This window comes from Halichoerus grypus, chromosome 5, assembly GCF_964656455.1.
Source record: "Halichoerus grypus chromosome 5, mHalGry1.hap1.1, whole genome shotgun sequence".
Lineage (NCBI taxonomy): Eukaryota > Metazoa > Chordata > Mammalia > Carnivora > Phocidae > Halichoerus > Halichoerus grypus.
This window is the reverse complement of record NC_135716.1, coordinates 110686862-110713408: the sequence shown is the minus strand read 5'-3', so window position 1 is coordinate 110713408 and position 26547 is coordinate 110686862. Positions and strand designations below refer to the sequence as shown.

The 26547-nt window shown below is 36.2% G+C and overlaps 1 protein-coding gene across 4 annotated transcripts in view; it reads left to right on the top strand.

Annotated features, from left to right (window-relative positions):
- The window catches only part of FNBP1L (formin binding protein 1 like), a 100924-nt gene that overhangs the window by 47072 nt on the left and 27305 nt on the right, over positions 1-26547 (top strand). For all 4 annotated transcript variants that reach the window (XM_078072740.1, XM_078072741.1, XM_036118188.2 and 1 more), the window contains exons 3-6: positions 18591-18644; positions 19881-20028; positions 20768-20830; positions 26308-26412. In XM_078072740.1, the coding sequence (XP_077928866.1) occupies positions 18591-18644; positions 19881-20028; positions 20768-20830; positions 26308-26412 (370 nt within the window). The remainder of the gene's footprint in view (positions 1-18590; positions 18645-19880; positions 20029-20767; positions 20831-26307; positions 26413-26547) is intronic.

The window sequence follows — 26547 nt, the reverse complement described above, 5'->3', positions numbered from 1 at the left end:
CAATGTTTCCAATCTAAAAGTACTTTGTCAGTAAGGGTATGATGAAAAATACTATGGAATATGCAGTTTAAACAAATCAGGTGTAGCAGGATAAACTTAAAAGGCTATTCAGTCCCTCAGTGTAAAAAGCAAGTTGTAGAACTGAATGTACAGCAAGATCTCCTTGTTCACTCAAGTTTGTGTATACAGTTATATATAAAAATTGTATGTATTCTGAAGAGATCTACAATACACCCCAAATTATTTTACAGTGGTTATCCCTGGGGGATGGGAGTGAGGGGTTGGTAAGGGAGGAAACTTAAAACACTTTTTACTTAGACTTTTGAATTACTGAAGGTTTTTCAATGATTGTATATTATTTTTATAGTTTAAAACACTTGTTCTTAAGCAAAGAAGATGATATACTTCAAAAGAAAATTCTGTCACAAATTATAAAATAAAAATTGGTAATTTATAAGGTGAACTTCAGCAATCTGAAGTTTTTCTTTTTTTAAGATTTTATTTATTAATTTTTTGACAGAGACACAGTGAGAGAGGGAACACAAGCAGGGGGAGTGGGAGAGGGAGAAGCAGGCCTCCCGCTGAGCAGGGAGCTCGATGCGGGGCTCGATCCCAGGACTCTGGGACCATGACCTGAGCCAAAGGCCACGCTTAACAACTGAGCCACCCAGGTGCCCCAATCTGAAGTATTTTAACTATCTAGAATATCTCTGGACTCAAAGGTTTCAGGAAGGCCAAGATTGAACTAGAGTAACAGAACTAATCAAATCACAGATTTCTTTGCCTTTCTGTTTTGTGACTGATAATAACCATTATAATTTTCACTTACTTGTCAAAATTGATTTGAATACCACTTCATTGAAGCAAGGATGACTAGAACACACAATGATATAGAAAATATAATTTTGTAGTGAGAAAGTAGGCTTTTTTTTATGTATAGATGCTCTCGATCAGTGATTTGCATCTTTCTTCTGTCCCAGCACACTAAATAAATTTGGCACATTTCCATTTTAGCAGTGGCTCTCCAATGTAGTGATTTTCAACAAAGGCAGGATTATTGGAAGGTGTTGAGAAATTCCAGTAAGGAAGAATTGGGAGGAGGCACGTATAGCATGAAACTACTACTCCCTTCCCTCCCTCTACATTGAGATTTGTTCCTTTGGCTGAATACTTAGTAAATGATTGAATTATCAACTGCTCTTTATAGTATCTTTTTATCCAAAGGGAAGAAGTTTGCCTTGTTTATTTCCTTTTCTTTAATGGGAAAAATTCCTTTGGTTAACTCCCTCCTGTTTTTGCTACTACAGAAGACAGTATCTTTCCTAGTGAGGCAGCCTTTTTTTTCCCTCCTAAATAATAACTATATTCAGAATGTTACACATTTACATTTTAGATATGTTGTAAGATTAAAATTTGTCAGTCTTTAGTACCTTCAGTTTATTCTTTTTTTTCCCCTTTTGTCTGTTTTGATGGTTCTGGTTTAACTTTATTTTGATTTTTGGTATTGATTGATTTTGGTAGTGGTTTGAGGATGGGAATAAATAGACAATAAAGCATCTATTCAGTCATGTTTGGAGACAGATAATTGAAATCATGTCCATTTTAATTGATGGTATATAATGACTTCAGGTTATTTGGTAAAATGCTTTTTGGTTTGCAGGCATAAAAAACTGAAATTGGTCATTCTTTTAATAAACTTACACTATTTGAATGGCAGAGATTAAAATTAGTAAAAGAAGCTGAAGTGATAGGTATGCATCATTTTATATTATTTATTTATTTTGTAAGATTTATTTATTTGAGAGAGAGAGAGAGAGAGAGGGCGCAGGGAGCAGGGGCAGAGAGAGACAGTTCCAAACAGACTCCACATTGAGTGTGGAGCCTGATGCAGAGATTGATCCCAGGACCCTGATATCACAACCTGAGCTGAAACCAAGAGTTGGATGCTTAACCGATTGTGCCACCCAGGTGCCCCATTTTATTTTTTCCTAGTAAAGATAATCACAGTATTAAATTCCATCATAGAGATTGCTCTATGAAATTATATTCCCCTACTTGCACCGCAGACCATTCCCTTTTGGTTCAAATGTGGCAGCGTGGTATACCGGAAGAGAAATAGACTGGACGACAGAAGCCTAATAGCTACTTTTATTTTAACCAGAACAGAAATCTCCAAATTCCTTTTGATCTTATGTTCTGTACCAATGCCAAGCCTGGCCAACATAGCTGGTCCTTCTAGAGCTGAGTGACTATAACTTGAACGAATAAATAATTGGATGATCTGTATTTCAGTTTAGTTTAGAAATTAGGATCTCTGGGAGCTCCTGGGTGGCTCAGTCGGTTAAGTGGCTGCCTTCAGCTCAGGTTGTAATCCCAGGGTTCTGGGAATGAGCCCCACTTCGGGCTCCCTGCTCAGCAAGAAATCTGCTTCACCCTCACCCTCTACTGCTTCCCCTGCTTGTGCGCTCTCTCTCTGTCAAATAAATAAATCTTAAAAAGAAAAAATAGAAATTAGGATCTCTGGTCATATGCTGAACCTTTGACAAGTACTGCTTTTTATCCATACTAGAGTTTTTGTCATGTACATCATTGTGATGAGGTTGTTCTACTGAGAGCTGTCCCAAATATTTAGGGTAGGTTTAGATACACCGAATAATCCAAATAAAACCAGTTTTTATTTTCTAATTAGTCTTTACTTTCTCATGCCTCTTTATCAGAATTTTCTGTTTCTTTGTCACTTTGTTTAGTTTCACAAGAATCCAGGGAGCTCTTCTTAGTACTGATTTTTCTTTTTTTAAGATTTTATTTATTTATTTGACAGAGAGAGACACAGCGAGAGAGGGAACACAAGCGGGGGAGTGGGAGAGGGAGAAGCAGCCTTCCCACCAAGCGGGGAGCCTGATGCAGGGCTCCATCCCAGGACCCTAGGATCATGACCTGAGCTGAAGGCAGACACTTAACGACTGAGTCACTCAGGCGCCCCTTCTTAGTACTGATTTGATGAAAGTGGAGGTTACTTTAATTTTTATTATTTTTCTGGATTTATTTATTTATTTTAGAGAGAATGTGTGCGGCGGGGGGGTGGCGGGGCAGATGGAGAGAGACTCTCAAGCAGACTCCCCGCTGAGCACCGAGCCCTAGCGGGGCTTAGTCTCATGACCCTGGGATCATAACCTGAGTCGAACCAAGAGTCCACACTTAACTGACTGAGCCACCCAGGTGCCCCTAAAGTAGAGATTACTTTTATTCTTTGGTTAGCTGTTGTTTAACTCTCTACTGCTTTGGTCTCTTCTGAGTTTTTGATCAGCTGCTTAATGTAGTAAACCCTAATAGTGCCATCTGGATAGAGGTAGGAAGAACTATTCCCCATATTTTGGGGTTTAGATGAACTTTCTTCATAGAATTAGATCCTGTGGAAATTCTTTCATTCCTGTCAATCCCCAGTAGTCACTGAGCTTGCCTGAATACATATATCTAGGTGTCCTGTATTGGATGATTTATTGGCTAAATAATTGTCTTCTTAATTCTAGAATATCATCACCTACTTACTAAAATGTAAACTTCATGGGGCGCCTGGGTGGCTCGGTTGGTGAAGTGTCTGTCTTTGACTCAGGTCATGATCCCGGGGTCCTGGGGTTGAGCCCAGCCTCAGGCTCCCTACTCAGTGGGGACCGTGCTTCTCCCTCTCCCTCTGCTGTTCCGTCCTGCCTTTGCTCTCTCTCTCTCTCTCTCTCAAATAAATAAATACAATCTTAATAAATAAATAAATAAAATGTAAACTTCACAAAGGAAAGAGATTTTTGTTTGTTATGTGTGTTGCTTATTCCTAGCTTCTAGAATAGTGCATGGCACATAGCAAGCACTTTTTTGTATTTACTGAACACTTACATAGCATTTAATGTCTCGGTACTGTTCTAGTGCTTTTACACATACTAATATGTTTTGTTCCTCATAAAAACCCAGTGAGATGTCAGTATTATTTTAAAGATTAGGAAACTGAGTTACAGAGAGGTGAAGAAAGTTAGCTGGATTCAGACTAGCTGCAGAGTCTGGGCTCTTGCTAATACATCATGCTGCTTCAGTATAGGGAGAATGAATAATTATCTATTGAGGGTTTTTTTTTTTTCCCCTATCACCAGTGCCTAGTACCACTGAGACATCTTTGGGTCTTGAGTATTTTACTAGAGACAATAATAAATTGTTTAAAAACTATATAACATAGTATTTACAACTAACGTATCTGTTTATAATGTTACAGTTAACAGAAATTTGATTGAAATGTAAATTAAATTATTATGTACTTCATAAATTTAGGTCTAGTTGTATGTTTTCCATAAAGATAAGAATAGGTTGGGGAAAAGAAGGTTAACACCTTAGAAGTCCTTCTTCCTTTTAAGAAAATTTTTTTCATTAAGGAGAAAAAACCTTTCAAGAAGCCCTATTTATTTTCATTTCCTTCTTGAGAAATTAAGAATACTTTTGGGGGTGCCTGGGTGGCTCAGTCAGTTAAGGGTCCTGGGATTGAGTCCCTCGTCTGCTGGGCTCCCTGCTCCCCAGGGAGTCTGCTTCTCCCTCTCCCTCTGCCCCTCTCCCCGACTGTGCTTTCTCTCTTGCTCTCTCGCTCTCTCTCTTCAAAATAAATAAAAATCTTTAAAGAAAAGAATACTTTTGGGTATTTTTTCAACTTCATGTAGAAAGTGTTTCTTTAATTATGAGAATTTAAGATAAATTCTTTTTACTTTTATTGTTCTCATAACCTATTATAAATTGGTGAGAGGGATAGTATAATGTTACTTTAGTTCTCTCTGATTCTTGCCTTTAATATTTGCCTTAACTCTGTTAGCTCTTTTCTCCTGATGACTTAGAGAGCAAACACCATGACAGCAGGAGAACCTTTTCTTTAATGTCACGTAACTATGTTTTCTTGATATGTTTGGATTGGACTTCATGTAGTTATCATTAGCATATTTTAGCTTTTTGATGTTTTGTTTTTTGATTATTGGCATTTTTCTCCTATCCTTCTTTGTACTTTTTGTGAGCCATAGAGCTCTATTTTTTATCTCATTTCATGCTGTTATACCTAAAATGCTGCTGCCTGCCCCCAGCCCTCCTAACTTAATTATCATAACACCAAACTGCTAACCTCCATTTTTAACAACTGGATTGTTTGAGTGTCCATTTCAGTATATATATGCTGCTGTCTTATTTAATCTTCACAAGAGTTTGATGATATTTGTTACCATTGTATTTTTAAGACCTGTAAAGTATTTTCCCTATAGTAAACATCCAACAGTAAACTGTTGAGGAAGAATTCAGTCAATGTGGAATGATTCATTTAACTAGTAAAGAAACTCAGGCTCATCACCTTAATGAGAATCACAAACCCTGTTCCTGATTTTTCTATTAAAATGTTTTAGATTTTTTTTTTTTTTTTGATTAAATGATGAAGCAGAACCTAACAAGTAAAACACAGAGCTCTTAGGAAAGAAAGCTCAAATCAGTTGTATTAAATATTTTGATAGTAAACTTGCCAATGAAAAGGATTTAAAGACCTCATTATTGTTTAAATAGCTACAGAAATAACTTGATAATGGTGTTGGCTGTGTAGATCACTTCATTAATCTCTTGGCTCTTTCATAATGCCTTGAGTAGTTTCATTTCCGAATTATTTTTTTACCGTTTGAATTGTGTAGCAGTGATTAAAATGAGGTAAAATGTTTATTTCATTATCCTGTATGTATAAAATATAGGTAAATCAGACAGATTTAGCTGCTTATTTGAATCTGGACTTTGAAGATGTTATGTAGTTGTCTTTTAAGAATCTAATATTTAGAAGGGTCATTTTAAGTGTACATTTGAGGTGCCTGAAGTATATTCATACCATTATGCAACCAATCTCCAGAACTTACTCATCTTGAAAAACTAAAATGCTATACCTAATTAACAGCAACTCCCCATTTTCTCCTTCTCCCAGCCCCTGCAATTCTACTTAATGTTTCTGTGAATTTGACTACTCTAGGTACCTCGTAAGTAAAATAGAGTATTTCTTTTTTTGCGACTGGCTTGTTTCACTTAGCATAATATAAGGGTAATACATGTTGGAACATGTTCAGAACTTCCTTCCTTTTTAAAGGCTAAATATTATTCCATTGTATGTGTATACCACATTTTGTGTATCTCTGTCTGTTAATGGACATTTGGGTCCACCTTTTGGCTGTTATGAATAATGATGCTATGAACATGTGTGTACAGATATTTGTTTGAGTTCCTGCTTTGAATTCTTTTGAGTGTATTCCTAGAACAGGAATTGCTGGATCATATGGTAAATCTGTGTTTAATTTTTTGAAGAACCATCATACTGTTTTCCTCAGTGGCTGTGAACTGTTTTACATTCCCACCAGCAGTGCCCAAGGGTCCAATTTCTTCACCTTCTTGCCAACACTTGTTATTTTTGTGTTTTTGTTTTTGTTTTGTTTTTTAAGTGGTCTCCTCGCGCAGCATCAAGACCAGTGCGGGGCTTGAACTCACGACTCCTGAGATCAAGACCTGAGCTGCTGAAATCAAGAGTCAGGTGCTTAACCAACTGAGCCACCCCTTTGTTTTTGTTTTTGGTAACAGCCCTCTTAATGGGTGTAAGAGATCTTGCTGTGGTTCTGATTTGCATTTCTCTAATGATTAGTGATATTGAGTATTTTTTCATATGCTCGAGGGCCATTTTTGTATTTTTGAGGAAATGCTATTCAAGTTCTTTGTCCAATTTTTAAATCAAATTGTTTGCTCTTTTTGTTACTGAATTTTAGGTGTGTGAATATATTTTCTGGATTTTAACCCCTTACCAGATACATGAGTTGTAAATTCTTTCCATTCCATTGGTTGGTTGTCTTTTCATTCTGTTGATTGTGACCTTGGATGCATAAGTTTTACATTTTGATGTCCACTTTACTTTTTTTTCATTGCCTTTGCTTTTGGTGTCATATCTAAGAATCATTGCCAAATCCAGTGTCATGAAGCTTTCCCCCTATCTTTTTAAGAGTTTTGTAGTGTTAGCTCTTATGTTTAGGTCTTTGATCCATTTTGAGTTAGTCTTTGTGGTGGAAGGTAAGGGTATACAGCTTTACTCTTCTGTACATGGATATCTTTTCTGTTTAATTTTACACTATATGAGAAAAGATTTGTGGCTGTAAGTGGTGGAAAACCCAGTTTGAATGATAAGTATAATGGCAATAATAACATTTGTAGGTTGGAGACTATAGTTATAATCAAGGTGCTCATAAGTTAGTTACCTTGTAATTGCTAAATTCCATGGATATTTTTAGTACCAGTGTTTTTACATCTCTGTGATGAATTGACTATTTCTTCTTAGAACTTAAAAGAAAAAAAATCATCTTCAGTGATACGCTTTTTTGGGTTGTCCGAGTTATCTCTCTTAGGGGTTGGAAAACTTTTCTTTATAAAGTGCCAGATAATAATTTTGGCTTTCGGCACCATATGTTACAACTATTCAACTTTGCTGCTGTTGTTCATCTCTGCTGTTGTCGTGCAAAAGCAGCCTTAAACAATACATAGATGAATGAGTGTGGTGTGTTCCAGTAAAACTTTATTTATAAAAACAGGCAGCTGGGTGGGCCATAATTTGTTTACCTCTGATCTGACTGTTCATCCTTATTGCTCTTCTCATGCAGTTTGTCTTTCCCTCTTAAATGTGTATTTCTAGATTATTTTTAGCAACCTTCTCGTTTCGTACTTTTTGGGTAGCCTCATTCTCATTCATTATTGTTTTAACTGTCTTAGGTGTTGGAACAGATTTGAAGTGGGGTTTGGTGTTGTCCTCCCCCCTCCCTTTTTTTAAAGGGGGTGCAGGGCAGAGGGAGAGAATCCTAATCAGGCTCTGCGCCCAGCACGGAGCTGACCCAGGGCTGATCTCACAACTGAGATCATGATCTGAGCCGAATCAAGAGTCAGACGCTGTACTGACTGAGCCACCCACACACTTCTGGCGTTGTCCTTTATTAGCTATTTGACCATGTCTTAGTCCTGTAGAATAGGGCTAATAATACCTGCTTGTAAGTTTGCTGTAAGTATAAGATTATAGAGTGCTTAGCATAGAGATTGGTAAATAGTATTGTGGGTGACAAATGGTAGCTCTTGTTTTTGTTATTGTCCTGTTACGTGTTAACTCTCACATCTGTATCTAGATCCCAGAAGTTTCTTTAGTGTTCCAGTTTTTACTACATTTCTCTGTTGGACATTTTTATTCAGCTCTTCTGTAGTGTCAGTTAAGAAGCATTCCTCTTCAAGTAAGAGTCTTACCACATAAGAAGTTTGGAAATGGGATTCTAGAGCTTAGTGATGTCAGCGGCATTGTGAATTTCTTGATTTTGGTTGCAAGATGTGGTAGTAGTTTCAGTCATCCTGTCCTCACACATCTGTATCCAGAGCAGTAGCAAAGTGTGAAGAAGGGACTTCTTCTGGGGTAATTTTTTCCTTTTTATTATAAAAAAAGTTAAAAAGTTAGGAAATAGAATCTCTAGGACTTGAACACCTTAAGGTGTTCACCTTGATAAAGTGTAGGGTGATTGCCAGATTTTTGGCTGAAATGTCTAGGTTGATGGTAGTACCATTAATATAAGAAAAGAATAAGGTTTATAAAGAAAATAAATTCCATTTTAGACTTGTATTTGATGTACCTGTGGCAGATGGACTGCTGTCCTGTAGACAGTCCTCCTATAACAGCTTTATTGAGGTATCATTTACATACCATTAAATTCACCCTTTTAAAGTATACAATTCATTGGTTTTTAGTATACTCACAGTTTTCAAATCATCACCATTATTTAATTTTAGAACATTTTTATCGTAAAAAGAAACCCCTGTACCTATCAGCAGTCATTCCCCATTCACCCCTCCCTCAAGCCCTGGGAACCACTAATCTACTTCCTGTCTTTGTGTATTTGCCTGTTCTAATTAACTGAGTTTTTTATCTTTCTTTCTGTTGATATAGTACCTGAAGTAATTAATGTGTAGCACATACATTTGCTCATGTTTGAATCAATAAATTCATTCATCCACAAAAATGATTTTTGGTGGCGTTTCAGATAACCATGACTAAGAACCACAGGTAGAGGGTATTTAGTTAGACTTCTTTAATATGACATAGAAGGGCCTCTGCTGCCCCCCATATACCTTTCCAGCCTCACTGATTACCATAGTTTGGTTCACGGTTGATGTTCCAGCAACATGAACCCATTCATAGTTCTTCATAAATGCTGTAATTTTTCTCTTCCGTGCCTATGCTTATTAGATCTTCTCTATTTAGAATCCTCCCAGTTGTCTAGTTCTTGTTCACCTCTTAAGGGTATGTCAGGGAATCAGAAATTTCAGACTTTCTCCTCTGGGGAAGCCCCTCTAGAGAGTCCTCTGTTGTTCTTACCATATTACGTTATGTAAAAGTGTTTTATATATTTGATTTCTCTAGGCCAGGGATCTCTGAACTTTTTATTGCTTACCTTTAAAAACTAAACAGTGCATACACAATTTTTTTATAAATAATGTACATGTACTAGTGTAGTAATGTGTTAAATATTAAAACTTTAAAATTTATTTTTAAAGATTTTATTTATCTGAGAGAGAGACAGCGACAGAGTTAGCGAGAGAGGGCACGAGGTGGGAGGAGAAGGAGAAGCAGGCTCCCCACTGAGCAGGGAGCCCGATAGGGGATTCGATCCCAGGACCCTGGGATCATGACCTGAGCCGAAGGCAGATGCTTAACCAACTGAGCCACCCAGGCACCCCTAAAATTTATTTTTAATTGTAGTATAGTTGACATGTTATATTAGTTTCAGGTGTACAACATAGTGATTTAAACATTTATATGCATTATATAATGCTCACTCTGGTAAGTGTAATTACCATCTGTCACCATACAGTTATTGCAATATAATTGACTCTGTTGCCTATGCTGTACTTTAGATCCCTGTGACTTAACTTATTTTATAACTGGAAGTTTGTACCTCTTAACCCCCTTTACCTATTTCGCCCATCTCCTCCATCCCCTCCTCTCTGGCAACCACCAGTTTGTTCTTTATAACTCTGTTTCTGTTTTGTTTGTTCATTCATTTTTCTTTCTTTTTTTTTTTTAGATTTCACACACAAGTGAAATCATATGACATTTGTCTTTGACTTATTTCACTTAGCATAATATCCTTTAGGTCCATCCGTGTTGTCACAAATGGCAAGATTTGATGCTTTTTTATGGCTGAGTAATATTCCTGTGTGAGTGAGTGTGTGTGTGTGTGTGTGTGTGTGTGTGTGTGCACATGTCCCACACCTTCTTTATACGTTCATCTATCGATGGGCACTTAGGTAGGTTGCTTTCATATCTTGACTATTGTAAATAATTCTGCAGTAAACACGGGTGTGCATAGATCTTCTTGAATTAGTATTTTCATTTTCTTTGGGTAAGTATCCAGAAGTGGAGTTACTGGATCATCTGGTATTTCTATTTTTAAATTTTGGAGGAACGTCCGTACTATTTTCCACAGTGGCTGCACCAATTTACATGTCCAACAGGGCACAAGGGTGCCCTTTTCTCCACATCCTCACCAACACTTGTTTCTTGTCTTTTTGATACTAGTCATTCTGACAGGTGTGAGGTGATTTGTCAATGTTTTGATTTTCATTTCCTTGATGATTAGTAAAGTTGAGCATCTTTTCATGTGTGTGTTGGCCATCTGTGTCTTCTTTGGGAAAATGTTTAGATCCTCTGCCCATTTTTAATCAGATTTTTTTTTTTTTTTGGTGTTGAGTTGTATGAGTTCTTTATATATTTTAGATATTAACCCCTATTGGATATATCTTTTGCACATTTCTTCCATTTAGTAGGTTGCCTTTTCATTTTGTTGATGGTTGCTTTTGTTGCCTTTGCCTGAGAAGACAGGTCCAAAACTAAAATGCTAAGACCCATGTCCAAGAGTTTACTGCCTATGTTTTCTTTTAGGAGTTCTATGGTTTCAGGTCTTTAATCCATTTTAAGTTTATTTTTGTGTATGGTGCAAATAAGTGGTCCAGTTTCATTCTTTTGCACGTAGCTGTCCATTTTTCTCAGCAACATTTATTGAAGAGACTGGCTTTTCTGCATTGTTTATTCTTGCCTTCTTTGTCAAGGATTAATTGACCATATAAACATAGGTTTATTTCTGGACTCTTTATTCTCTTGATCCATGTATCTATGGATCTATGGTATCTATGGATCCATGTATCTATGGCTCTATGGTATCTGGGTGTTTTGAGCACTATAGCTTTATGGTATATCTTGAAATCTGGGATTCTGATACCTCCAGCTTTGTTTTTTCAAGTTTGCTTTGGCTATTCAGGGTCTTTTTTGGTTCCATACAAATTTTAGGATTATTTGTTTAGTTCTGTGAAAAATTAGTATTTTGATAGGGATTGCATTGAATGTGTAGATTGCTTTGGGTAGTATGGCCCTTTTAACAATATTAATTCTTCCAATCCACGAGCATGAAATAGCTTTCCATTTATTTGTGTCATCTTTAATTTCTTTCATCATCTTTTTATAATTTTCAGAGTAGGTCTTTCACCTCTTTGGTTAACTTTATTCCTAGGTATTTTATTCCTTTTGATGCAGTTGTAAATAAGATTAATTTCTCTTCATGCTACTTTGTTATTAGTTTATAGAAACACAACAATATGCTAATTTTGTATCCTGTAGCATTACTAAATTCATTTATTCTTAGCTCATTTATAGTTTTTGGTAGAATCTTTAGGACCTTACTATATATGGTATTGTGTCATCTGTCAATAGTGACAGTTTTACTTATTCCTTACAAATATGGATGCTTTTTATTTCTTTTTCTTGTCTGATTACTCTGGCTAGAACTTCTAGTATAAACGTTGAATAAAAGTGGCAAGAGTGGTCATCCTTGTCTTGTTCTTGATCTTAGAGGAAAAGCTGCTTTTCACCATTGAGGATGATGTTAGCTGTGGGCTTATCATATATGGACTTTATTATGTTATGTTCCCTGTATATCTACTTTGTTGAGAGTTTTTATCATGAATGGATGTTGAATTCTTTTCCTACATCTCTTGAGATTATCATATGATTTTTATCCTTCGTTTTGTTAATGTGATATATCACTTTTATTGATTTATGGATTTGAGCCATTCTGGTATCCCTGCTATAAATCCCACTTAATTGTGTTGAATGATTTTTTAAAATTTATTGTTGAATGTATTTTATTCATATTTTATTGAGGATTTTGCATTATGTTCATCAGGGATATTGGCCGCTAATTTTCTTTTTTTGTAGTGTCTTTGGTATCAGGATAATGATGGCTACATAGAATGAATATGGAAGCCTTTATTTTTCTTTCTCTAATTTTTTGGAATAGTTTGAGAAGGATGGGTATTAATTCTTCTTTAAATGTTTGGTAGAATTCACCTGTGAAGCCATCTGGTCATGTACTTTTTTTGTTGTGAGTTTTTTTTTATTGTTGTTACTGGATCAGTTAAATTACTAGTTATTAGTGTGTTCAAATTTTCTTTCTTCTTGATTCATTCTTGAAAGATTGTATTTTTCTGGGAACTTGTCCATTACTTCTACATTGTCCAGTTTGTTGGTGTATACTTTTTCATAGTAGCCTCATAATCCTTTGTATTTCTGTGGTGTTGGTTGTAACTCCTCTCCTCTTTCATTTCTGATTTTATTTGAGTCCTCTCTTTTTTTTTCTTGATGAGTCTGGCTAAAGGTTTATTAATTGTTTATTTTTTTTGAAGAACCAACTATTAGTTTCACTGATATTTTCTTTTTTTTTTTTAGTCTCTATTTCATTTATTTCTGCTGTGATCTTTATTATTTCCTTCCTTCTATTAACTTTGGGTTTTGTTCTTTTTCTAGTTCCTTTAGATGTAAGGTTAGAGTATTTGAGATTTTTCTTATACCACTATAAACTTTCCTCTTAAAGAACTGCCTTTGCTGTGTCCCAAAGATTTTCGGTGATGAGTTTACATTTTCATTTGTCTCAAGGTATTTTATTATTTTCTCTTTGATTTCTTTGTTGACCCATTGGTTATTTAGTTGCATATTGTTTAGCCTCCACGTGTTTTTGTTTTTTCCAGTTTTTTTCTTGTGATTGATTTTTAGTTTCATACTGTTGTGGTCAGAAAAGATGCTTGATATGATGTCAGTGTTTTTAAATTTATTGAGACTTGTGTGGCCCTAAATGTGATCTATTCTGGAGAATGTTCCATGTGTACTTGAAAAGAATGTATTCTGTTCTTTTTCGGTGGTATGCTGTATGTATCTGTTAAGTGCATCTGCTCTGATGTGTTGTTCAAACCCAGTGTTTCCTTACAAATTTTGTGTATACATGAGGTATCCGTTGATGTAAGTGTGGTGCTACAGTCCTCTACTATTTACTGTATTACTGTCGATTTCTCCCTTTATGTCTATTAATGTTTGACTTACATATTTAGGTACTTGCTGTGTTGGGTGCATAAATATTTATAGTTGTTATAGTCTCTTGTTGGATTAATCTCTTTATCATTATGTAATGGGCATCTTTGTCTCTTGTTACAGTCTTTGTTTTAAAGGCTGTTTTGTCTGATATAAGTATTGCTACCTCAGCTTTTCTTGTTTGTTTCCATTTGCCTGGAATATCTTTTTCCATCCCTTTACTTTCAGTCTGTACATATCTTTAGGTCTGAAGTGAGCCTCTTGAAGGCAGCATATAAATTGGTCTTGTTTTTTTAATCTATTCAGTCACCTTATGTCTTTTGATTGGAACATTTAGTTTATTTGTAAGATATGTAAGATAGTTATTGATATGTATATACTGATTGCTGTTTTAATAGTTTTCTGGTTGTTTTTGTAGTTCTTGGTTCTTTTTTCTTGCTTTTTTCCCTTGTGATTTGATGACTTTTTCTTTTTTTTTTTTTTTAGTGTTCTGCTGGATTCTTTTCTCTTTATTTTTTGTGTATGTGTTACTGGCTTTGAGTTTGTGGTTACCATGAGGTTCATATATAGTATGCTATGTATATAGCAGTCTCTTTTAAATTGATGGTCACTTAAGTTTGAACACATTCTAAAAGCACTACATTCTTCCCCTCCCTTTATTTTATGTATTTGACATATATATTTTACATCTTTTTATTTTGTATATCCTTTAATTACTGTAGATAAAATTGATTTTACTACTTTCGTCTTTTAACCATCATAGTACTTTTATGAATGATCTACTACTTTTACCATATATTTGCTTTTACCGGTGAAATTTTTTTTTCTTTCTTTCTTTTTTTTTTTTTTTGAAGATTTTATTTATTTATTTGACAGAGAGAGACACAGCGAGAGAGGGAACACAAGCAGGGGGAGAGGGAGAGGGAGAAGCAGGTTTCCCGCTGAGCAGGGAGCCCGATGCAGGGCTTGATCCCAGGACCCTGGGACGATGACCTGAGCTGAAGGCAGACGCCTAACGACTGAGCCACCCAGGCGCCCCGAAATTTTTTCTTCCATAATTTTCTTCTAGTTGTGGCCTTTTCTACTTTAAGAAGTCCCTTCAACACTTCTTGTAAAGTTAGTTTAGTGGTGATGAAGTCCTTTAACTTTTGTTTGTCTGGGAAACTATCTCTACTTCAATTCTGAATGATACCTTGCTGAGTAGAGTATTCTTGGTTATAGGGTTTTTACCTTTTGGCACTTTGAATATATCGTGCTGTGGGCTGCAGAGTTTCTGCTGAAAAATCAAACAATAGACTTAGGTGGTTGTTCCCTTGTACATAACATTTACTTTTTTGTCTTGCTGCTTTAAGATTCGCTCTTTAATTTTTGATATTTTAATTATTATGTGCTTTGGTGTGGAATTCTTTGGGTTTATCTCCTTTGGGGCTTTCTTTCCTTCCTTGACCTGGATATCTATTTCATTCCTCAAGTTAGGGAATTTTTCAGCTGTTATTTCTTCAGATAATTTTTTTCCCTCTCTTTCTCTTTTCCATCTGGGACCCTGAAAATGCAAATGTTGGTATGCTTGATGTTGCCCAGAGGTCACTTAACCTATTCTTTTATTTTTATTTATTTAAAAAAGAATTTATTTATTTATTTATTTATTTATTTATTTGAGAGAGAGGGAGAGTGGCCAAGGGAGAGGAAGAAAATCTCAAACAGACTCCCCACTAAGTGCAGAGCCCGATGCGAGGCTTGATCCCAGGACTCTGAGATCATGACCTGAGCTGAAACCAAGAGTAGGACGCCTAACCGACTGAGCCACCCACGTGCCCCAATCTATTCTTTTAAAAATTCTTTTTGTTTTCAGCTTGATTTCCACTATTCTGTCTTCTGGATTGCTGATTTATTCTTCTGATTCCTCTAATGTATTTTTCATTTCATTTTTTGTATTTTTCAACTCTGATTGGTTCTTTTTTTTATATTTTCTAACTGTTCAGATTCTGAGTTCATCTACTCTTCTCTCAAGTCTGGTGAGCTTCTTTATGACCATTATTTTGAATTCTTTATCCAGTAGATTGCCTATTTCTGTTCCATTTAGTCCTTTTTCTGAGATTTTGTGTTGTTCTTTCATTTGGATCATATTCCTCTATTTCCTTGTTTTTGTCTGTCTCTCTGTGTTTGTTTCCATATGTTGAGGTATGTCAGCTATGGCTCCTGGTCTTGAAAGCAGTGGTCTGAAGTAGAAAGTGTTCTGTGGGACACAGTAGTGCCCGTTCCCCCTGCTCACCAGCACCATGCACTCCAGGAATATTCCCCGTGTGGGTTTTGTGCAGCCTCCTGTTGTGACTGGGCCGCAGCACTGCTGGCTGAGAGGCCTGGTTGGCCTCGCTGGCCTGCTGTGAGTGTCCTGGTAGGCAGGGTTAGCTCCTGCTGTAGCTGGCTGCCAGGCCCAGCTGTGACTGTGGCAGGCATGCTGAGGGGTGGAAGGCTGGGTGGCTGGGCTCCAAACCCTTCCCAGGACAGGAGTTGCTTTGGAGAGGTACTCTTCTGGCTAGGGTTGCCCACTGGGTGTGGTGAGGTGGTAGTTGCTTTGGGGGATGCTGGTTCTAACTGAGGCTGCCTGCCAGGTGTGGTGAGTGGGAACTGCTTTGGAGGGCTACCTGCCAGAGCAGTTAGGTTGAATGTGGTAGGTCTGCAAGGGAACACAGGGCTGGGTGAGCACAGCTACCAAAGTAGATGGAGAGTTTCAAAACTGGTGCCTGCCAGCTTAGGACCAAGTAGGCTGAAGGAGTGCAAGAAAAATGGTACCCGCCAGCACTTCCATTCCTGGAGAAAGTTCCTATGAATCCCTGCCCCTGTGCACACATCCTAAAATTAGTCAGTAAATGAAATCCTTTACGTGTGGCCCGGGCACTTTTTAAACTTCTGTCTCTGTGCTGTATCTCCCAGTGATACAGACTCTTTGAAGAGTCTTGGTTTCCTATAGACTTCTCGCTCTCCCATAGTTAAGTCCTGCTGATTTCCAAGGCCAGATGTTACAGGGTCTTGTTTTCCTATGCAGATCCCCAGAGTGGGAGGGTATTTTATGTGGGGCTTCATCCATTTGCTCCTCAGGGAGGACTTCTGCACCTGTGATATCTCTACCGCTTGTGGGTTGCCATGATGGGGTTTTGATTCCTGACTGTGTATCTGCCCCTAATATCCTTTTTGACATGGCTTTTTCTGTATATCTTTAGTTGTAGAATAGGTGTTCTGCTAGTCTTGAGGTCATTCCCAGAGTGAGTTGCACTGTATATAGTTATAGCCTTGAGTGTTGTGGGAAGAGAGAAGCTCAGGATCTTTCTTCTCCATCTTCCCCTCCTTTCTAGTAAAACTTTCAGTAAACAGGTATATATATGTAAGGCCTAAGGCTTTGATTCTGTACCTTACTTTACAACCAATGATGACTGTGAGGTTTTTTTTTTTTTAAAGAGATTTTATTTATTTATTTATTTATTTATTTATTTATTTATTTTAGAGCAAGCAGGGGGAGGGGCAGAAGGAGAGGGAGAGCAAGAATCTCAAGCCGACTCTGTTGAGCGTAGAGCCTGACTTGGGGCTCAGTCTCATGACCCTGAGATCATGACCTGAGCCGAAATCAAGAGTTGGATGCTTTACCGACTGAACCACCCAGGTGCCCCGACTATGAGTTTTTTTGATTAATTCGGTAAATATTAACCCTTCTCAGTGTCTTGCCTGTTCTTTTCCCCCATTGTTCAGGGTGTTAAGACCTCCTTCTCTTGTCTGTCATAGCACCCTTTGTATACTTTTATCATAGCATTTATTATGTAATTGTAATATTGTAATTATTGGTATATGCTTATCTCCTTTCAGTAGAGTATAAATCTCTTGAGCATGGGTACTCTCTCATTTCTAATGTTCCCAGTAGCTTGCCCAGTGCCTAGCATATAGTAGGTAATTATAGAATGAATAAGCTGAATTGAATGGAATGAATCAATGATGATTTGAGAATAATTAAGACAGTGATTCTTTTGAAATATTTATTTGAAAGACCATAGGGCCATTTATTTTATAAATGCCTACAGGTTAAAACAGTGTATCTCATTATTTGTGTTGATGGACTAGTTTCTTTTTAAATTTCCAACCCATTGTGTATTAATGCTTTTGTAAAATACAGTAAAATTTTAGCTAGGAAAATGACATAAAAGGAGACATAAAATATAGGCACCAATTTTTTTATTATTAGATTCAACAGACAAAATTACTCTCAAGTTCTGTACTTAGCTTTTTGTGGATTGGCAACAAAGAGTCTGTGGACCTTTACTTGTCCATTGACCATACTGTACAAAGCACTGGTAAATGCTTTACAAATATTGTCCACTTTAATTTTCATTACCCTGTAGGGTGTAGGTACTGTTATCGCCATTGATAGGAAACTAGGCAAGTAAATTACCCAAGGACACATAGATGTCACACAAAACAGGATTCAAACCCAGGTAGTCCAGTCTGACTTCAGAATCCATGTTGTAGTCTCCTCTGAGTTTGCAAAGGTGAGATGAGGTAGCATTTTAGGCTGAGACTGTGTAGAATGAACACAGATGCAGGCAAAGAAAGTTACAAGTATAAATATAATTAATTTGCCTAAAAAAGAGAATGTTAAGGGTCATATAAAAGCAGAGTTATGGAGGATACTGTTCTTTTATCCTGTTAGTGAGTCAGTATCTTGTTACATGTTACCTTACTTAGTTCATGTTAAAATTCCTGATTTGCAAAACAAAATAGTGATGATATTTCTTTGAAATACATCTTTTTGCTGTCACTCAGTTTCATATACTGAAATTTGTTTCTTCTATTCTTTGTACTTTGTTTCTTCTTACCTCTCTTGTTTGATAGCATAATTATCCAAATTATTATGATTACACTCATACACACACAAAAATAACATTTCTTTTTACAGGTATCAGTATTTCAAGAACAAAATGTAAGGATCATATGATGTTAATGGTAGTAGAGGATTATGTTGCTGTCCTGTTTAATGTCATTAAATTCTTGATATCATGAAATTGGCAACTTTTAGAATATGTTTCAACAGTAGTATTTTTTATACATTAAAAAACTTGTTTTCTTCCTCTAGAAATCTGGTCAAGAAGTACTGTCCCAAACGTTCCTCCAAAGATGAAGAACCAAGGTAAATTATATACCTGTTTATTATTGCATATTGAAATAAAAAAAAAAACTTATATTTTTGTTATTTAGTAAAATAAATATGCTGTTAGCTCTTTATAATGATTTTTTTTTGAGTTTTAATTAAAAAAATCACAGGTTTTTGAATAAGGGACTATTCTAATAAGAATGAATGTTTCAGTGGGCTCAGTTTTCTGAAATAGTTGCAAGTATGGGTTTCCAAGTAAAATGTGGACTGGGACTAAATTTACTTGAGTGATTTAGTCTTCAAAAGAAAAGGGTATTTTCTCCTTACTTTATTTTGTAGTTGTTAGCTTGTTAGATTCTTGCTTTTACTCTTACAGGTATTAAAACAGTTTGGCTGGTTAGTTTAAAGGGATATCAAAAAGGAATGAGGTTTTCAGTAACCTTGGAGCTCTGAATAAAAGTTTAGGAATTGCTTATGAGCTTTTTGGTAATCTTAAGCAGGGATATGTGGATGGCTTTAAAATACAGAAACAAAGAGACTAGCCTTAGAACAACTTTGTATATAATTGTTAGTTTTAGGATTCTTAGGTTTAGTGTTAATGGAGTACTGAGTTACTTGCTTTCTACTGAAAGAGTGTTCGGGCAGTGTATTTAGAGTAGATCTATACATGTTAATACAGCGATTCTCTTTGTTTCTCTCCTTCCCTCCACATGCATTTTTTTACCCTTATTGCCCGTTTTACCCCTCTTTGGTGCCAACCATAATGGCACTTTACTTCCATTCAGGATGTGGGCAGGCATACAAGCAGCTGTGTCCAGAGCTGATAGCAAAATTGTTCTATAGATCAGCCATCGAAATGCATTTGAGTGGTATGATTGGCAGGTTCTGTCCTCGAGAGCAAGCACATCATCTCTGCAACAGGTTCAGCTGCCAGTCCTAGGAATCCAAGCTCATTCCCCAGCTCAGGCCAGTCAATTGGCTACTTAAGAGATTCCAGTATGCCAAAAGAGCCTGCAGGTAGTATTCTTACTATTTTTTGACCCCATATATCCCTTTATTTATAAATTAAGACTACTTGAAGATATCCAAACATATACAACTTGAGTTAAATGCGGTATTCTTTTCATACAAAGTTAATTTGGAGCTACTAGTGGAGAGTTAGGTTGAGTATGTTAAAATTTGTCAAGTGTCAGGCTCAATCCATATCTCACAGAGAATATTTGTAAAGAAAAAATACATAAATTTCACCATTTTTTAATGTGTTTTTGTCAGGTTTACCTCGTGTATAGCCTTTTTTAACATCCTTAACGAGTTAAATGACTATGCAGGACAGCGAGAAGTAGTAGCAGAAGAAATGGCGCACAGAGTTTATGGTGAATTAATGAGATATGCTCATGATCTGAAAACTGAAAGAAAAATGGTAATTATTGTTCTCATCCAGCTATATAGTATATGAAATATTTTCACATAATTACTTTGCTTTTTAAAGTAATGTTCAGTATAAACTGATTTACTATTTTAATTTCTTTTAGCTAAAATTATCTTAAGCTACTCTTGCTAATTTTTGATCCTTTTGGATTTAAGACCAAGATTTTGGTAACCTACAGCCCATGGGCCAAATCTAGCTTACTGCCTGTTTTTCTTAGTTCCCATGAGCTAAGAATGGTTTGTATATTTTGGATAGTTGAAAATCAGACTATTTCATGGCATGTGAAAATTGTTTGAAATTCACATTTCAGTGACTGTAATTAAAGTTTTATTGAAACAGACCCACACTTACTATGTATTTCCTGTGGCTGCTTTTGTATTATATCAGCAAAGTTGAATACTTGTAACCGAGACCACATGGCTTGCAAAACTTAAGATATTTATATCTGACCCTTTATAGAAGACATTTGTCAACCCCTATTCAAGACAAATCATGTATTTTTCTAGAGATTATATCTGTCTTAAAGGATATACTTAAAGTATTCAGATAATACTTATTAAATGCGTTTTAGAGAGTTTTGCTTTACTAATAGTCTCTTTCTAAGTCTTGATAAAGTTATATAATTAGTACGTTGAAAAAATTGAAAAATAAAGGTTTTTTGGGGTTTCTAGACTTTTAGTATTTAAATCTAATTTTTTGTTTGTTTTTGTTTTTTGGTTATGATCTTCAGCATCTTCAAGAGGGACGGAAAGCTCAACAGTACCTTGACATGTGCTGGAAACAGATGGATAACGTGAGTTATAGTGTTTTCATGCTTATAAAGTTTTGTAGACTAGTTTAGCCCCAAATTCTCCTATGCTTCACATCTTTTGAGTTTAATATTTCTCGATGTATTTATTCATATTTGACATTGGTGTAAAGAATATGAGATCATTTTGTCATTTTTTTTTTTTTTTTTTCCTATATGGCTTTATACTTGTACCAACTCCGTAATCTTCAGATAACTCTAAAAGTTTAGGAGTATACTTTTTGATTTTTGCAGTAGTTACTATAAAATATTGATAGAGGGTAGGGGTAATGAGAGTATTAATAGTGCCTGCGTGGCTCAGTCGGTTAGGCATCTGCCTTCGGCTCGGGTCATGATCCCAGGGTCCTGGGATCGAGCCCCACATCGGGCTCCCTGCTCGGCGGGAAGCCTGCTTCTCCCTCTCCCGCTTCCCCTGCTTGTGTTCCCTCTCTCGCTGTCTCTCTCTCTGTCAAATAAATAAATCTTTAAAAAAAAATAGTGATGTATCTCAGAAGACCATTTGATAGAGACTGAGGGGACCTAGACTCTAGTTCTGCCTTTTCTGATTTCTCTTGATTTCATCTTTAGCATATGAAAAATGAAGACAGTGGACTAGATTATATGAAATGTTTCTTCCAGTTCACTGATTCTGTAATAATGTAAATATTCCTAGTACTGGGCTCCTGGTCATAGACCATTCAAATTGTAGGAAAGAAAATACTTGATAGTATTTATAGGTAAAATTATAAAAGTATAATAATTATTTACTATAAAAACTTTCCAAGGGTAGGGGCGCCTGGGTGACTCAGTTGGTTGAGTGGCTGACTCTAAATTTCAGCTCAAGTTGTGATCCTCAGGGTCCTGGGATCGAGCTGAGCGGGGACCCTGCTTGAGAATTTCTCTCCCTCTCCCTATGCTCCTCCCCCACTCTCTCTCTCTCTCTCAAATAAAAAAATCTTTAAAAAAACCCCAGACTTCAAGGGTGCTTGCTAATGTGCTTTCTCTTAAATATTCTGGCAGTCATTTGAAAAACAAGATGTCTACATGGAACATTGTCTGCTTTCCTTAAAATTCTCTACCAGATGTTCTGTAGTATAAGATTAAGATTCCTTCTGGGGGCACCTGGGTGGCTCAGTTGGTTGAGTGTCCGACTCTTGGTTTCAGCTCAGGTGCGTTGGGCTCCCCACTGAGTGCAGAATTTGCTTCAGATTCTTTCTCCCTCTCCCTCCCCCTCTGCCGTTCCCTACTTCACAGGCTCTCTCTCTCTAATACATAAATAAAATCTTAAAAAAATATATTCTTTCTGAACTCTCAGGTTAGTAAGCAGCTTATTCTTTACTCTTTTACTTGCATATTTTTATTATGGACACTGTATTCCTTGAAAATTATGCAAAAGGATATTTTTCCATGTTAAATTAATTTAGTTTGTGTTAATTTAGTTTGGGAAAAGGACTTTTAAGTTTGAGATTAGAAAAACCTCATGTATATATGTGTTTTTGGCCTTTTCTTTTTTTTAAAATCACATCAGAGCTTAAAATCACATATTCTAAGAGTAAAGTCCTGCTATATAAATGTCATTGATATAAGATTCTAGGCACTAGTGCTGTTTGAGAATTCTTAGTTATATTAATAGTCCCTTTCATTTTCGTTTTCATTTTCATTCTAATTGGTTTTAACAGGACTTTTAGGAGTGTGTTTACATTTATTAAATTTTAAATTACCTTAACTAGCATTCTTAGTATCTGTCACCTAATGAGTGTGTATATATGTGTGTTTTCATTTACACATAATAACAGACTCCTACACTTGTGAGTCATTGGTCCCTTTAAAAACTTGTGTTGGCACAAATTATTCCTGTTAATATGTGCTGACTTGCCTTTAGAACAGTTGGCAGTTACTAAGCAAAAGTTAGAGGGGTCATAAGAAAGAAGCATTGAAAAAAAATGTGGGAGTGATTTCTTTAAGTCTTTAACAATACCTTTAAAGATGAGTTCAGCTCAACTCATGTTTATTGAAGGTATCCTTGACATGTACTGAGTCCTGGTACAAAAGTGAACAGTGGGGAAAAAAAAGTGAATAGTGACATAGTCCTTGTTTTTGTGGAGCCTGCAGTCTAGTGAGGGAGACAGACAAATACAATTTTTGTGGAATATGTAGAAATATGTGCAGGATCCCATTTCTTAGTTCTGTATCTTCCTGTTTAATCAAGAAAATGAAATTGCAAAATTCCTAACATTTTTTAAATAATTGAGAGGAGATTTAAAGAAGTGGGAGAGACAGGCTGAATTAGTGACCGAGTATTGAAAATTGAGGAAAATAGTTTAAAAAGACAGTTATTAACCCCAGGATAATGAAAATAGGCCACACTGGCATTTAAGATGAGGGCAGAAGAGAGTAGCCTACAAAGAAGATTTTGAAGGAATGGTGAGAGATTACCAAGATTAAAGTATCAAAGATGCTAGGTCTATCAGGCAGCTCAGGTAACAGAGCGTGCAGATTTATAAGAACAGAGCTCAGAAATGGAGCAGTTTCAGAGTTGGTCAGTAGCTCAGTGATGTCACTCGAGCTGCTTCTGCTTTCTCTGTCCACTTTTTATGTCTTGACCATGTTGGCTTTTTTCCTCAGGCTTGTCCCCTTAATGGTCAACAGTCAACTTAAGCTGCCAAGCACCACATCCTCATTCAGCTGCATGCGGAAGCAGGAAAAAGAGGGCATCTCTCTTCTAACTGTTCCTTTTTATCAGGGAGGGAAAACTCTCAGAAAATCCCCAGCAGACTTCCTAATGGGTGCCTTTGACAGGATTAGATTACTTGACCATGCTCCCGCTGTGGGGAGGCTGGTAAAGCAAGTATCAGCTATTTCTAGCCTTTACACTGGGAGGTGGGCTCTTCTAAGAAGGGGTGGGGGAGGTATGTCTGGTTCTAGCTATATGACAGTTTGAGCTAACTCAGAAACCTCTTGGCTACAAATACTTAGATACAATAGCTAAACTGTTTTTTATTGTATTTTTTAAGTTCTTAGAGCTGAGAGAAGGGGAGATCTGTAACTGCTAGAAACTAAGGGTAAACTGGAAGCCAGAGCAATAGGTATATGAGCTGATACAGTGGCATTTGAAGAATGAAGGCAGAGGTGTTGGAGTGTGGTGGTTTATTGGACCTTGCTAAGGGCTTAAGTTTTAATATACAGGGACAGAGATGATGTTTTAGCTCTGTATGTTGTAGAGAGTTGGCACTGATACCCCTGTGTAAAGTTTTGAATCTTCAAAGGACTAACCCTCTAGTAAAAGATGGACTATAAGAACTCTGCCCACTGGTCAAGGAAGACAGCAAAGAAACTTGTCTCTATCTGAAGGTCAAAGGAGGAGAGGTATCTTGTGAAAAATTTAAACCTTGACCTGGTAGTTAAGAGGTTTGGAACCCAGATTTGTCCCATTTATCATTTTGTAATCCCCAAGATAAGAAATGGACATCTAACTTGTTCTAATAAGGGGGTTAGGTACATAGAAAATGTTGACATCCTCTGCTTTCTTCTGAGCGATTCTCAGAATACAGGTAGCAAGGGATATGTTTTTCCAGGTAAGAAATTGAGGAGTCTCCTCTGGGAAATCTAACTAGCTTGAGAGAAAAGACTTACAGATAACAATAGTAGGGTTTCTCCAAGGAAACTACCTGGCCATATTACCCTAGAGGAAGAGACAATAATCCTCAAGCCCTACCTGTGGAACTTTCACTTGGCTTTTAAAATAAGAACAGATAGGCAAGGATCCTCAGACATTTAGAGAAAACCACTAATGTAAATACTAAAGACCAAAACTAATATGGGGGTGGGGGGTGGGTAGCAGCTTTGAAGAAACAGTGACTGTGAAAGGAAATAGAAAATAGCAAAAACAAGCAAAACATTTGCAACGCTATTAATATTGAAAGGGAATAGAGAAGATACTACATCTGTGAAATAGGAATAAGATGCTGTCAAAGGAACACACAAAGAAGAACTTTAGGATAGCAGAAATTAAAAACTCACTTAGAAAAAATAAAATTGAAGAAATCTCTAAAAGTAGAGCAGAATGATAGAAATTGAAAATACAAGAAAAGTAGAGGGTTCATCCTATAGGTTCATTTTCAAAATAATAAGCATTCTAAAAAAGAGAAAACATTGAAAGTGGACAGACAAAAATAATTCAAGAAAATTTTCCCAGAACAGAAAGACATGAGTTTCTAGATGGAAAGGATTTTCTAGGTGCTCAGCACAGTGGACTCACAGCAAGACATATCTTCATGAAATTTCAGAAAAGTTAGGAGAGAGAGAAGATCCTTACCAGTCTCCAGAGAGGAAAACAAAACAAACATGTTTTATGCAAAGGATCAGGAATCAGAATGGGATCAGGAAGCCAGAAGATAGTGGATTAGTTAGTACTTTTACATTTCTGAAGGAAGACAGTTTCCGACAGCATCATACCCAGCCAAATTTTATCAATTAAAAGTGATGGTAAAGGTATTTTCCAGCCATGGAGATGTGAAAAGTTATCTCCTGCAAATCTTTGAGGAAGCTATTGCTAAATGTGTTCTAGCAAAATAAGGAAATGAACCAAGAAAGGGGAAGGTGTGGAACTGGGAAATACGAATTTCAAATCAAAGGGGAGGTGAAAGGAATCTCTGCAATGATGGTGAAGGGAATTTTTAAGGAAGCAGCTATGCAATAGGTCTAGTTTGTATAAGCAGTCCAAATTTCAATAGGTCAAAGCCTTTGGAAGAGATTTCATTAAGAAAATAAAATGGATAGAATTCTGAATATGTTTGAATTAACTGAGGAGAGATTTTTAAAGAACTGTGCACACTAGGGTGGAATTAGAAAAAAAATACGTTGAAAACTAAGCAAAGGTAAAAAAAGAAATTAAGTCCAGGAATTAAAAAAAAGTATGCCTGGAAGGAAATATGGTACATATCACATGGCTCTGTTGTGAATAGCTTTTACAAAGTCACAGTAATTTGAATTAAGTAAAAATTTTAAAGGCCTGGTTCTGGGCTAACGGTATTCCTGAGATTCCTGGAAGAAACAATATGACGCCACTTTGGAGGCACATTTCCACATTCCACCACAAAAAAATGAAAACAAGCAAACACCAAAACCAACCAGCCAAACAAACCTACAAAACCAAACACAAAACACCAAACAAACCAAAAAAGTCCTGCTGAAGGTGAGCTTATAATAAAAAATTACCAAAAAATGTGATTTTTTTTCTTATTGGCAAACGATGAGGTATATTATAAATATTAACTCAGTCATGCCAATTTTTTTTTCCTTGACAGTCTATAATGTCTGATATTTAAGTCACATGGATTGATTATAATACTAACATTTCTTTCCTAATTTAGAAAAATTTTTAGTGTGTAATTCTATACAATATACAGTGGCAGCATTTTAAATTTATTTTTTAATGAGATTAAATTTTATTTCTCAGTGTGATATTTTAATTTTTTAAACAGAGTAAAAAGAAATTTGAAAGAGAATGTAAAGAGGCAGAAAAGGCACAACAGAGTTATGAAAGATTGGATAATGATACTAATGCAACCAAGGCAGACGTTGAAAAGGTAAGAAATAATCCAAACTGACTTTGATATCGAAATATCATTACTTGCATATGGAGGGTAGTTACAATATTTGTATTGGTAGTTTCCCCAAGAGAAAAACTATGTCTAAATCTAAAATATACAAATATTTGTGTA